The 14,976-nt window shown below is 38.2% G+C and overlaps 1 protein-coding gene across 1 annotated transcript in view; it reads right to left on the bottom strand.

The window, feature by feature from the left end:
* LOC128638993 (protein eva-1 homolog C-like) overlaps window positions 1-14,976 on the bottom strand; it is a 101,525-nt gene that overhangs the window by 40,065 nt on the left and 46,484 nt on the right. The window contains exon 4 of the mRNA XM_053691134.1: window positions 2,384-2,536. Within this exon, the coding sequence (XP_053547109.1) occupies window positions 2,384-2,536 (153 nt within the window). The remainder of the gene's footprint in view (window positions 1-2,383; window positions 2,537-14,976) is intronic.

Raw genomic sequence — 14,976 nt, 5'->3', positions numbered from 1 at the left:
GATCACAATCCAGAGTCTTAAGACTTATAGGGATATGAAATCCAAAACATTTACTTTTCTGATTCAGATAGAACATGTAATTTTAATAAAGTTTCCAGTTTATCAAATTTGCTTTTTTGCCATGATATTTTGTGTTGGAGAGATACCTAGGTAGGCATCCGGAGCACTAAATGGCAGGAAATAGTGCTGCCCTCTAGTGCTCTTGCATGTGAATAACATTCTTGCAAAACTGCTGCCATATAGAACTCCAGAAATAGGCTGGCTCCCAAGCATACGTCTCTGCTTTATAACACAAGATACCAACAGAACGAAGAAAAATTGATAATAGAAGTAAATTAGAAAGTTGTTTAAAATTCCATGCTCTATGATGAAAGAACATTTTTGGGTTTCATATCCCTTTAACAAAACATTTACAAGGTAATTTTTTACTTATTGAATTCCACAGCTAAAAGAACTTGATAAACCCAGGAAAACACTTTTCAAATTATTACGAAGTATCATAAAAAGTTTATCCATGTAACGCTGGTTTTGAACATAGGCAAAAACACATTTAAATTACCCACAGCCATATCGCCTTCGGAAGCTAAGTCACTAGACTGATGCAAACATTATCTGATGCAAAAAAAATAATAATAGAGACTCCTCTGCTCAAAAAGTTAAAGTTAAAAAAATTATAGAGACAATTTACGCAAAATCTTATATATACTGTATATAATTTATTTATTTTTAATGTAGTTGTCTCTTTTTCACCTACAGACCTAATCATAGAGAAATAAACAGCTATCATGCTAACATTTGCCTTTATGAAATGGTTTAGGGCACCTGATGAGACTTCTTAGATCATCTCACCAGAGCGGCGAGCTTTAGCTCATCAGGCCTTTAGAAAGACAGATGTGTCTATGATTTTGGAGCACAACAGTTACATTGCACACATGACACCTATTAGTATAACTACACACTATTAAAAGAGACCCTTCAGCCTGTAAAAAAATAAATAAAAAAATATAGCTATACCCAGGAAATCACCATTTTGTTTGTCCTTAATCCTTTGCATTTGTTTTTTTTTGTCACAAATTGGGAGATTAACAATGAAGATGACTATTTTGTGTTGTTTTCAGGAGGTAATATATGTACTGAGTATGGAAAAAGGTGATAAATATTTACAGCAAACAGTTGGGATTAGTTGTGTCAAAGAAAGCTGGAGAGTATTTGATTTGGAAGGACAGAAGATGTCAATGCCTGCAGAATCATTAAAAAAAAGGTTTGTGTGTCTTCTTAAGAGGCAGAACAAAATAAAAGTGTTTTAAGGAATGACTTGGAGAATATTTAGAAACAAAAGTTAGACATTATTTTAGATTATAATCTGAAAAATAAGGCATCAGAACTGAACAATGTTGCAGCAGATGAGGAGAGAATAACACAAATAAAGTTGGAAGCCAGGTTTCTTAATTAAGTGTAGAAAATCAGTTGGTGGTGAGGAGCAACAATGATAGAGCTAATATAGTGAAAGGTAGAAAATATAAGAAAATATCTCTTGTCTTGAATTATGTATAATGTTGTGAGTTCTGCAGTTAGAACCTAGGTGAACAGTGCAGGTCAAATTTAAAGACTGAACAAGCATTCAGTGTTCAGTGCAACAGATCAAAAATTTCTAATTGGAGTGAACATAAATTTGTCAACAGATTTAAAGAGTAGGGGGTTTTGTTAGATGATGGAGACGGCAGACGTTTTATGTAAGGGGAAAGAAAATAAGAATACATATCATATAAGCAGTTATAATGCTTAAAGGGACACTGTACCCAAAAATGTTCTTTTGTAATTCAGAAAGAGCATGCAATTTTAAGCAACTTTCTAATTTACTCCTATTATCAATTTTTCTTCATTCTCTTGCTATCATTATTTGAAAAAGAAGGCATCTAAGCTTTTTTTTTGGTTTCAGTACTCTGGACAGCAGTTTTTTATTGGTGGATGAATTTATCCACCAATCAGCAAGGACAACCCAGGTTGTTCACCAAAAATGGGCCGGCATCTAAACTTACATTCTTGCATTTCAAATAAAGATACCAAGAGAATGAAGAAAATTTGATAATAGGAGTAAATTAGAAAGTTGCTTAAAATTTCATGCTCTATCGGAATCACGAAAGAATTTTTTTGGATACAGTGTCCCTTTAAGGTAGGGATATTTTTGGTGTATATAGAAGGGGTTTTCATGATCACTGAAGTAGTTTATTATGATGTTGAAGGACGATATGTAGCAATAGGCATGGGTCTTATGGAAAACTAAAAAAAGTAAAAAGGTTGTGAAATGTATCCTTTATTAACACAACAATAAGCACTTTAAAGGAGCTATGCAGCCATGTCCCACAGTTATATTGACACTCACCATATTCTGGGCTGGTCTTGTTTTTGGAGGCACATTCGGGATTTCCATGTAAAGCTCTTCCATAAGTAGCAGAATATATGGATAAAAGAGAGTTATTCCTGCAAACCAGATTGAGCTGCTCATCCTCACATACTCTCCTCACCTTGTAATTATCTGGTAAATAAAGCAAATGTAGGAATTGCACAATATGATGTATCCAGATATACAACAGTCAATTATTTGTCACATAAGAAAATAGAAATAGGTTCTTTTTGAAATTTGAATTTCATAATAATTTAGATTGAATTTTCCAAAAATTGCATCCAATCAGTTTGAATTCACTGTACAGCCGCTAAGGTATATTTTTCTTAAAGCTTTCAGAGAATGTAGGTTGATATATGAGGGTACTTTGAATTCTGCATAAACCTTCTTTATATACTGTACATAGTATGATCACAAACCATGAGCACATTAGCTGTGTAAACATAGTTTTTTCTTTTTTTCTTTTTTTATTCAAGGTTCATTTAAGGCAGACAACATCGTAAAAGTAAATTCTTATGTCACATGAAGTAAGATATCAGTTTTACAAGCAATGTAAACAGTAAAACTAAAGGATAAGGAACACAAAGCTAATGATATGTGTACCATGTGAACATTATATACATAGGCCTAGATTTAGAGTTCGGCGGTAGCCGTCAAAACCAGCGTTAGAGGCTCCTAACGCTGGTTTTGGCCGCCCGCTGGTATTTGGAGTCAGTGATTAAAGGGTCTAACGCTCACTTTTCAGCCGCGACTTTTCCATACCGCAGATCCCCCTACGCCATTTGCGTAGCCTATCTTTTCAATGGGATCTTTCTAATGCTGGTATTTAGAGTCGTTTCTGCAGTGAGCGTTAGAGCTCTAACGACAAGATTCCAGCCGCCTGAAAATAGCAGGAGTTAAGAGCTTTCTGGCTAACGCCGGTTTATAAAGCTCTTAACTACTGTACCCTAAAGTACACTAACACCCATAAACTACCTATGTACCCCTAAACCGAGGTCCCCCCACATCGCCGCCACTCGATTAAAATTTTTAACCCCTAATCTGCCGACCGCCACCTACGTTATACTTATGTACCCCTAATCTGCTGCCCCTAACACCGCCGACCCCTGTATTATATCTATTAACCCCTAACTTGCCCCCCACAACGTCGCCGCAAGCTACTTAAAATAATTAACCCCTAATCTTCCGACCGCAAATCGCCGCCACCTACGTTATCCCTATGTACCCCTAATCTGCTACCCCTAACATCGCCGACCCCTATGTTATATTTATTAACCCCTAATCTGCCCCCCTCAACGTCGCCGACACCTACCTACACTTATTAACCCCTAATCTGCCGAGCGGACCTGAGCGCTACTATAATAAAGTTATTAACCCCTAATCCGCCTCACTAACCCTATCATAAATAGTATTAACCCCTAATCTGCCCTCCCTAACATCGCCGACACCTACCTTCAATTATTAACCCCTAATCTGCCGACCGGAGCTCACCGCTATTCTAATAAATGTATTAACCCCTAAAGCTAAGTCTAACCCTAACACTAACACCCCCCTAAGTTAAATATAATTTTTATCTAACGAAATAAATTAACTCTTATTAAATAAATAATTCCTATTTAAAGCTAAATACTTACCTGTAAAATACATCCTAATATAGCTACAATATAAATTATAATTATATTATAGCTATTTTAGGATTAATATTTATTTTACAGGCAACTTTGTAATTATTTTAACCAGGTACAATAGCTATTAAATAGTTAAGAACTATTTAATAGTTACCTAGTTAAAATAATAACAAATTTACCTGTAAAATAAATCCTAACCTAAGATATAATTAAACCTAACACTACCCTATCAATAAAATAATTAAATAAACTACCTACAATTACCTACAATTAACCTAACACTACACTATCAATAAATTAATTAAACACAATTGCTACAAATAAATACAATTAAATAAACTATCTAAAGTACAAAAAATAAAAAAGAACTAAGTTACAGAAAATAATAAAATATTTACAAACATAAGAAAAATATTACAATTTTAAACTAATTACACCTACTCTAAGCCCCCTAATAAAATAACAAAGCCCCCCAAAATAAAAAATTCCCTACCCTATTCTAAAATACAAATATTACAAGCTCTTTTACCTTACCAGCCCTGAACAGGGCCCTTTGCGGGGCATGCCCCAAGAATTTCAGCTCTTTTGCCTGTAAAAAAAAACATACAATACCCCCCCCCCAACATTACAACCCACCACCCACATACCCCTAATCTAACCCAAACCCCCCTTAAATAAACCTAACACTAATCCCCTGAAGATCTTCCTACCTTGTCTTCACCATACCAGGTTCACCGATCCGTCCTGGCTCCAAGATCTTCATCCAACCCAAGCGGGGGTTGGCGATCCATAATCCGGTGCTCCAAAGTCTTCCTCCTATCCGGCAAGAAGAGGACATCCGGACCGGCAAACATCTTCTCCAAGCGGCATCTTCTATCTTCTTCCATCCGATGACGACCGGCTCCATCTTGAAGACCTCCAGCGCGGATCCATCCTCTTCTTCCGACGACTAGACGACGAATGACGGTTCCTTTAAGGGACGTCATCCAAGATGGCGTCCCTCGAATTCCGATTGGCTGATAGGATTCTATCAGCCAATCGGAATTAAGGTAGGAATTTTCTGATTGGCTGATGGAATCAGCCAATCAGAATATAGTTCAATCCGATTGGCTGATCCAATCAGCCAATCAGATTGAGCTCGCATTCTATTGGCTGATCGGAACAGCCAATAGAATGCGAGCTCAATCTGATTGGCTGATTGGATCAGCCAATCGGATTGAACTATATTCTGATTGGCTGATTCCATCAGCCAATCAGAAAATTCCTACCTTAATTCCGATTGGCTGATAGAATCCTATCAGCCAATCGGAATTCGAGGGACGCCATCTTGGATGACGTCCCTTAAAGGAACCGTCATTCGTCGTCTAGTCGTCGGAAGAAGAGGATGGATCCGCGCTGGAGGTCTTCAAGATGGAGCCGGTCGTCATCGGATGGAAGAAGATAGAAGATGCCGCTTGGAGAAGATGTTTGCCGGTCCGGATGTCCTCTTCTTGCCGGATAGGAGGAAGACTTTGGAGCACCGGATTATGGATCGCCAACCCCCGCTTGGGTTGGATGAAGATCTTGGAGCCAGGACGGATCGGTGAACCTGGTATGGTGAAGACAAGGTAGGAAGATCTTCAGGGGATTAGTGTTAGGTTTATTTAAGGGGGGTTTGGGTTAGATTAGGGGTATGTGGGTGGTGGGTTGTAATGTTGGGGGGGGGGGTATTGTATGTTTTTTTTTACAGGCAAAAGAGCTGAAATTCTTGGGGCATGCCCCGCAAAGGGCCCTGTTCAGGGCTGGTAAGGTAAAAGAGCTTGTAATATTTGTATTTTAGAATAGGGTAGGGAATTTTTTATTTTGGGGGGCTTTGTTATTTTATTAGGGGGCTTAGAGTAGGTGTAATTAGTTTAAAATTGTTGTAATATTTTTCTTATGTTTGTAAATATTTTATTATTTTCTGTAACTTAGTTCTTTTTTATTTTTTGTACTTTAGATAGTTTATTTAATTGTATTTATTTGTAGCAATTGTGTTTAATTAATTTATTGATAGTGTAGTGTTAGGTTTTATTGTAGGTAATTGTAGGTAGTTTATTTAATTATTTTATTGATAGGGTAGTGTTAGGTTTAATTATATCTTAGGTTAGGATTTATTTTACAGGTAAATTTGTTATTATTTTAACTAGGTAACTATTAAATAGTTCTTAACTATTTAATAGCTATTGTACCTGGTTAAAATAATTACAAAGTTGCCTGTAAAATAAATATTAATCCTAAAATAGCTATAATATAATTATAATTTATATTGTAGCTATATTAGGATTTATTTTACAGGTAAGTATTTAGCTTTAAATAGGAATCATTTATTTAATAAGAGTTAATTTATTTCGTTAGATAAAAATTATATTTAACTTAGGGGGGTGTTAGTGTTAGGGTTAGACTTAGCTTTAGGGGTTAATACATTTATTAGAATAGCGGTGAGCTCCGGTCGGCAGATTAGGGGTTAATAATTGAAGGTAGGTGTCGGCGATGTTAGGGAGGGCAGATTAGGGGTTAATACTATTTATGATAGGGTTAGTGAGGCGGATTAGGGGTTAATAACTTTATTATAGTAGCGCTCAGGTCCGCTCGGCAGATTAGGGGTTAATAAGTGTAGGCAGGTGTCGGCGACGTTGTGGGGGGCAGATTAGGGGTTAATAAATATAACATAGGGGTCGGCGATGTTAGGGCAGCAGATTAGGGGTACATAGGGATAACGTAGGTGGCGGCGGTTTACGGAGCGGCAGATTAGGGGTTAAAAGTGTAATGCAGGGGTCAGCGATAGCGGGGGCGGCAGATTAGGGGTTAATAAGTGTAAGGTTAGGGGTGTTTAGACTCGGGGTACATGTTAGAGTGTTAGGTGCAGACGTAGGAAGTGTTTCCCCATAGGAAACAATGGGGCTGCGTTAAGAGCTGAACGCTGCTTTTTTGCAGGTGTTAGGTTTTTTTTCAGCTCAAACTGCCCCATTGTTTCCTATGGGAGAATCGTGCACGAGCACGTTTTTGATGCCGGCCGCGTCCGTAAGCAACTCTGGTATCGAGAGTTGCATTTGCGGTAAATATGCTCTACGCTCCTTTTTTGGAGCCTAACGCAGCATTTGTTTGAACTCTCGATACCAGAGTTAAATTTATGGTGCGGCCAGAAAAAAACCCGCGGAGCGTTAACAGCCCTTTTACCGCCGAACTCCAAATCTAGGCCATAGGATGCTAATTACCTAGAAACATTCTAAATGACACAATTGGCCACTCTTGGACCTCCAAAAGGTTAAAAAAAGGATTAAAGTAAAATAAGGTTATTTCAAACAAAGGAGAGCACTTGTGGATCTCAGATAATAAACCTCATTTTTATAATGTTTTACATCAGGCATAACAAACTCTTAGGGATTGTAACTGGAGAAAAACATGCAAACATGACCAGATTTAATCCCTTTTAACTGTTATAAAAACAATTTAGTACTAGCAATCTAATGGTTTAGCAAAGGAGCCTCTAGGTACTAATGCTAGTTTCTCCCTGGTCGCCAAAAGAGTAGCTAAGGGTCCAAACATCAATGACCAAACTGAGTTTACTTAAAGAGTAGCTTATAGCTTAACGGGAAGAAAAAACATAATTTATGTAAGAACTTACCTGATAAATTCATTTATTTCATATTGGCAAGAGTCCATGAGCTAGTGACGTATGGGATATACAATCCTACCTGGAGGGGCAAAGTTTCCCAAACCTCAGAATGCCTATAAATACACCCCTCACCACACCCACATTTCAGTTTAACAAATAGCCAAGTAGTGGGGTGATGAAATAAGGAGTAAAAAAGCATACAAAAAGAGGAACTGGAAATATAATTGTTCTTTTATACAAAACTCATAACCACCAAAAAAGGGTGGGCCTCATGGACTCTTACAAAACAAAGTGAGAGACAGGAACACCGGTAGATGTGTAAGTAGCGTTTATTCTCCAAAATAACGCTACATATAAGAAAGCAATACGTTCATTCTGAAAAAGTGTATCAATTGTCAGCAGCTGGTTTGTCAATGGTGAGAACGAAGAAGTGTTATTACACTTCTTCTCACCATTGACCAACCAGCTGCTGTCAATGTTTAAAAGCATTGTGAAATACGCTGACAATTGACACACTTTTTCAGCATTAATGTATTGCTTTCCTATATGTAGCATTATTTTGGAGAATAAACGCTACCTACACATCTACCGGTGCTCCTGTCTCTCACTTTGTTTTATATTAACCGAGGATTCCCCCACAGTGAGCACGGACGTAGGCACCTACAACGGTGGAGTGCCTCCTCCCCCCTCCAATCCGGATTGGATCAGAAGGCAAACCAGGGAGTGACATTTTGGCAACTACAGCCAATGGAGTGAGCTGCACGCGTCTGAGGAGGGCATGATCTATGCAGTGAAGTTTGCTGGCCGGTTCATGGAGAACTTGACACCACGGGTGACAAGATATTGTAGGATCATAAGGGTTCCTTTACAAGTATGGACTAGTAAGATCCTGTGTCCAAAGGCCGGATTTGCATCAGATCGCACCCCAGGACCGGACGCGGTAAGTCAGCCTCCATTTATCATTCTATTGATTGTACCTGGATATATCCTTGCCTTTGGGTTGCATGTAATTTACGGAGTATCAAGGGCACAAAGAACATACCTTATTACCATGCAACATACTTAGTTAGAAATTAATTTATCAGGTAAGTTCTTACATAAATTATTTTTTTTTTTTCATGTAATTGGCAAGAGTCCATGACCTAGTGACATATGGGATAGAAAAACCCAAGATGTGGAAGACCACAGAAGAGTCACTAGAAAGGGAGGGATAAAATAAAAACAGCTATTTCTTCTGAAAAAATTAAATCCACAAAAAAATAAGTCTCATAAATTTCACATAAATTTCAAGGAAAAAAACTTAATTCATAAGCAGAAGAATCAAACTGAGACAGCTGCCTGAAGACCTTTTCTACCAAAGACTGCTTCAGAAGAAACAAATACATCAAAATGGTAAAATTTAGTAAATGTATGCAAAGAAGACCAAGTTGCTGCTTTGCAAATCTGATCAACTGAAGCTTCATTCTTTAAAGCCCAATAAGTGGCGACTGATCTAGTAGAATGATCTGTAATTATCTGAGGAGGAAACTGTCCCATCTCCAAATAAGCCTTGTGAATCAAAAGTTTTAACCAAGATGCCAAAGAAATGGCAGAGGCTTTCTGACCTTTTCTAGGACCAGAAAAATCAATAAACAGGCTAGAAGTCTTCCTGAAATCTTTAGTAGCTTCGACATAATATTTCAAAGCTCTAACCACATCCAAAGAATGTAAAAATCTTTCAAGAGTATTCTTAGGATTAGGACACAAGAAAGGAACAACAATGTCCCTACTAATGTTGTTAGCATTCACAACCTTAGGAAGAAATTTAAATGAAGTCCGCAAAACAGCCTTATCCTGATGGAAAATCAGAAAAGGAGATTCACAAGAGAGAGCAGACTATTCAGAAACTCTTCTAGATGAAGAGATAGCCAAAAGAAACAACACTTTCCATGAAAGTAGTTTAATATTCAAAGAATGCATAGGCTCAAAAGGAGGAGCCTGCAAAGCCATCAAAACCAAATTAAGACTCCAAGGAGGAGAGATTGATTTAATAACAGGCTTGATATGAACCAAAGCCTGAATAAAACAGTGAATATCTAGAAGTTTAGCAATCTTTCTATGAAATAAAACAGAAAGAGCAGTGATCTGTCCCTTCAAAGTACTTGCAGACAAACCTTTATCCAAACCATCCTGAAGGAACTGTAAAAATCTAGGAATTCTAAAAGAATGCCAAGAAAACTTATGTGAAGCACACCATGAAATATAGGTTTTCCAAACCCGATAATAAATCTTTCTATAAACAGACTTACGAGCCTGTAGCATAGTATTAATCACTGAGTCAGAGAAACCTCTATGACTGAGCACTAATCGTTCAATTTCTATGCTTTCAAATTTAGTGATTTGAGATCCTGATGGAAAAAACAGCCCTTGAGACAGAAGGTCTGGTCTTAAAGGGAGTGACCAAGGTTGGCAACTGAACATCCAAACAAGATCCGCATACCAAAACCTGTGAGGCCATGTTGGTGCTATCAGAAACACATGCAATTGTACCATTATGATCTTGGAGATCACCCTTGGAAGAAGAACCAGAGGCGGAAAAATGTAAGCAGGTTGGTAAAACCAAGGAACTGCTAACGTATCCACCATCTCCAGCATTTGGATCCCTGGACCTGGAAAGGTACCTGGGAAGCTTCTTGTTTAGATGGGAAGCCATCAAATCTATTTTGGGAAGACCCCACGACTGTACAATCTGACAAAATACATCTGGATGGAGAGACCACGCCCCTGGATGTAAAGACTGACGACTGAGATAATCCGCTTCCCAATTGTCTACACCTGGGATATGTATTGCAGAAATTAGACAGGAGTCGGATTGCGCCCAAAAAAGTATCCAAAAAACTTCTTTCATCGCTAAAGGACTGTGAGTCCCACCCTGATGATTGACATATGCCACAGTTGTGATATTGTCTGTCTGAAAATGAATGAATGAGTCTCTCTTTAATAGAGGCCAAGCCTGAAGAGCCCTGAAAATAGCACGGAGTTCTAAAATATTGATTGGTAACCTCGCCTATTGAGGAATCAAAACTCCTTGTGCTGTCAGAGACCCCAAACAGCTCCCCAACCTGTGAGACTTGCATCTGCTGAAATCACAATCTAGGAAGGATGAACAAAAGAGGCCCCTTGAATAATCTAACAGTCTAACCACCAAGTCAGAGAGAGTTGAGTGTTGGGATCTAAGTATATCAATTGTGATATCCGAGAATAATCCCTGCACCATTGATTTAGCATGCAAAGCTGAAGAGGTCTCATATCGCGTCCGATGCTGCAGTCATGAGACCTAAAACTTCCATGCACATAGCCACTGAAAGGAATGATCAAGACTGAAGGTTTTGACATGCAGAAACCAATTTCAGTCATCTCATGTCTGTTAAAGACAGAGTCATGGACACTGAATCTATCTGGAAACCTAAAAAGGTGACCCTTGTCTGAGGAATCAAGAAACTCTTTGGTAAATTGATCCTCCAACCATGTCTTTAAATAAACAACACAAGTTGATTTGTGTGAAATTCTGCTAAATGAAAAGATTGAGCCAGTACCAAGATATCTTCCAAATAAGGAAATACTGCAATACCCTGCTCTCTGATTACAGATAGAAGGGCATCTAGAACCTTTGTAAAGATTCTTGGAGCTGTCGCTAGGCCAAATGGAAGAGCAGCAAATTGGTAATGCTTGTCTAGAAAAGAGAATCTCAGAAACCGATAGTGGTCGTGATGAATTGGAATGTGAAGATATGCATCCTGTAAGTCTATTGAGGACATGTAATGACCTTGCTGAACAAAAGGCAGAATAGTCCTTATAGTCATCATCTTGAAAGTTGGGACCCTTTCATTCAAAAACTTCAGATCCAGAACTGGTCTGAATGAATTTTCCTTCTTCGGGACAAAGAATAGATTTGAATAAAAACCCAGACCCTGTTCCAGAAGTGGAACTGGGACAATTACTCCTGAAAGCTCCAGATCTGAAACACACCTCAGAAAGGTCTGAGCTTTCACAGGATTTGATGGAACGTGAGTGAGAAAAAAATCTCCTCACAGTAGGTCCTATTCTGAAACCTATTTGATACCCCTGGTAACAATATTCTGAATACAAATGTTTTGAAATAATTTCAATCTGCCTCCCACCAGTAGAACTGGATTGAGGGCCACACCTTCATGCAGTCTTGGGGACTGGCTTTGGTTTCTTATAAGGCTTGGATTTATTTCAATTGAAGATGGCTTCCAATTGGAGCCAGAGTCCTTAGAGGAAGGAGTGTTTTTTTGTTCTCTATTCTGACGAAAGGAACAAAACCGGTTAGAAGCTTTAGATTTACCCTTAGACTTTTTATCTTGGGGCAAAAAAAATCCCTTCCCTCCAGTAATAGTGGAAATAATAGAATCCAATTGGGAACCAAATAAATTATTACTCTGGAGTGAAAGAGATAGCAACCTAGATTTAGATACCATGTCAGCATTCCATGATTTGAGCCATAAAGCTCTTCTAGCTAAAATAGCCAAAGACATAGATTTAACATCAATCTTGATGATATCAAAAATAGCATCACAGATAACATGATTAGCATGTTGAAGCAAACTAATAACACTATGCAAATCAGAATATTTTTCCCGTTGTGCTAAGCTATCCAACATCAGCCATAGAAATGGCAGGTCTGAGAATATAGCCAGAATGTAAATAAGCTTTCATTAGATAAGATTCAATTTTCCTATCTAAAGGATCCTTAAAAGAAGTACTATCTTCCATAGGAATAGTAGTACGTTTAGCAAGAGTAGAAATAGCCGCATTAACCTTAGGGACTTTTTCCCAAAACTCTAATTTAGCCACTGGCAAAGGACACACCTTTTTAAACCTTGAAGAAGGAACAAAAGAAGTACCAAAATTAGACCATTCCTAGCAATCACATAAATAGCATCAGGAACAGGAAAAACCTCAGGAGTAGTCACAGGAGGTTTATAGACAGAATTTAAAAATTTACTGGATTTATTATCAAGAGGACCAGACTCCTCAAAAATCCAAAGTTATCAACACTTCTTTTAACAAGGAACAAATATACTCAATCTTAAAAATATAAGATGATATATCAGTGTCAATGTCTGCTGAAGTAGGATCTACTGAATAAGAGAGATCCTCATCAGAGGTGGATATATCAGTATGTTGTCGGTCATTACAAATTTCATCAGTAGTATGAGAAGTTTTAAAAGACCTTTTACGTTTATTTGAAGGCGGAATAGCAGATATAGCCTTCTGTATCGCATCAGCAATAGCATTTTTCATATCAACAGGAATATCATGTACTTTAGACGTTGAAGAAACAACAGATACTGTACTAGCACTTATAGAAACCTTTTCTGCATGCAAAAGCTTATCATGACAACTGTTACATAGTACAGCTGGAGATATAATCTCCACTAGCTTACAACAGATACACTTAGCTTTGGTAGAACTGTGTTCATGCAGCATGGTTCCTACAGCAGCTTCTGAGACAGGATCAGATTGGCACATCTTGTAAAATGTAAAGAAACAATAACATTTAAACAAAAATATCTTATTTCCACATATAGCAGTTTCAGGAATGGGAAAAAATGCAAATGCTAAAATTGACAAAAAAGCAAAAAGCATAGCCCTCTGAGCATAAAGAAGGCAAGGAGCATATAGGAAGTGAGGTAAAATAAACTAATTTTTTTTTTGGCACCAAGTATGACGCACGATGCAAAAGGAAGTTAAAAAAAATCTTGGCGCCAAACAAACAACTCGCGTCATAACAAACACAATTTTGCGCCAAACAACCTGGCATCAATTAAGATGCAGAAAATGACAAACTTGCGTCATTATAGACACATATTCACACCAAAATAATTCTGCCTAATTGTCCGCAAGTTTTTCAAAAGAAAAAACAAGTCAAATTGAAAAAAAGATTATACCCCAGGTAAGACAAACTTCCTAAAACATGATTCCCATAATGAAACTGCCAGACTGCAAAGGGAAATACACATAGGCCTGACTCATGGCAAATATAAGTAAAATACATAAATTTAAAACTTTATATTAATATATAAAGTGCTAAACCATAGCTGAGAGTGTCTTAAATAATGATACATACTTACCGAAAGACACCCATCCACATATAGCAGATAGCCAAACCAGTATTGAAAACTAACAGCAGAGGTAATGGTATATAAGAGTATATCATCGATCTGAAAAGGGAGGTAGGAGATTAATCCCTACGAACGATAACAGAGAACCCTTGAAAAGATTTCCCATGAGGGAAACCATAAAAAAATCAGTAGGCAATATTCTCTTCACATCCCTCTGACAAACTCTGTACTCTGAGAGGAATTGGGCTTCAGAATGGTTAGAAGCGCTTATCATAGAAGAAATCATAAAACTCAAGCACTAACTTACTTCACCACCTCCATACGCCTAGATTTAGAGTTTTGCGGCCAAAGGGGTGCGTTAGCTACGCGTGCTTTTTTCTGGCCGCACCTTTTAAATACCGCTGGTATTTAGAGTTCACAGAATGGCTGCGTTAGGCTCCAAAAAAGGAGCGTATAGCATATTTACCGCAACTTCAACTCTCGATACCAGCAGTGCTTACGGACGCGGCCAGCTTCAAAAACGTGCTCGTGCGCGATTCCCCCATAGAAAACAATGGGGCTGTTTGAGCTGAAAAAAACCTAACACCTGCAAAAAAGCCGCGTTCAGCTCCTAACGCAGCCCCATTGTTTGCTATGGGGAAACACTTCCTACGTCTGCACCTAACACTCTAACATGTACTCCGAGTCTAAACACCCCTAACCTTACACTTATTAACCCCTATTCTGCCGCCCCCGCTATCGCTGACACCTGCATATTTTTTTTAACCCCTAATCTGCCGCTCCGTAAACCGCCGCTACTTACATTATCCCTATGTACCCCTAATATGCTGCCCCTAACACCGCCGACCCCTATATTATATTTATTAACCCCTAATCTGCCCCCCACAACGTCGCCTCCACCTGCCTACACCGCCTACACCGCACCGCTATTATAATAAAGTTATTAACCCCTAATCCGCCTCACTCCCGCCTCAATAACCCTACAATAAATAGTATTAACCCCTAATCTGCCCTCCCTAACATTGCCGACACCTAACTTCAAACATTAACCCCTAATCTGCCGACTGGAGCTCACTGCTATTCTAATAAATGTTTTAACCCCTAAAGCTAAGTCTAATCCTAACACTAACACCCCCCTAAGTTAAATATAATTTAAATCTAACTAAATAAATTAACTCT

Source organism: Bombina bombina, chromosome 1, assembly GCF_027579735.1.
Source record: "Bombina bombina isolate aBomBom1 chromosome 1, aBomBom1.pri, whole genome shotgun sequence".
NCBI lineage: Eukaryota > Metazoa > Chordata > Amphibia > Anura > Bombinatoridae > Bombina > Bombina bombina.
Note: the sequence above shows the minus strand (reverse complement) of the source record. Positions and strands in the feature narration are given on the sequence as shown.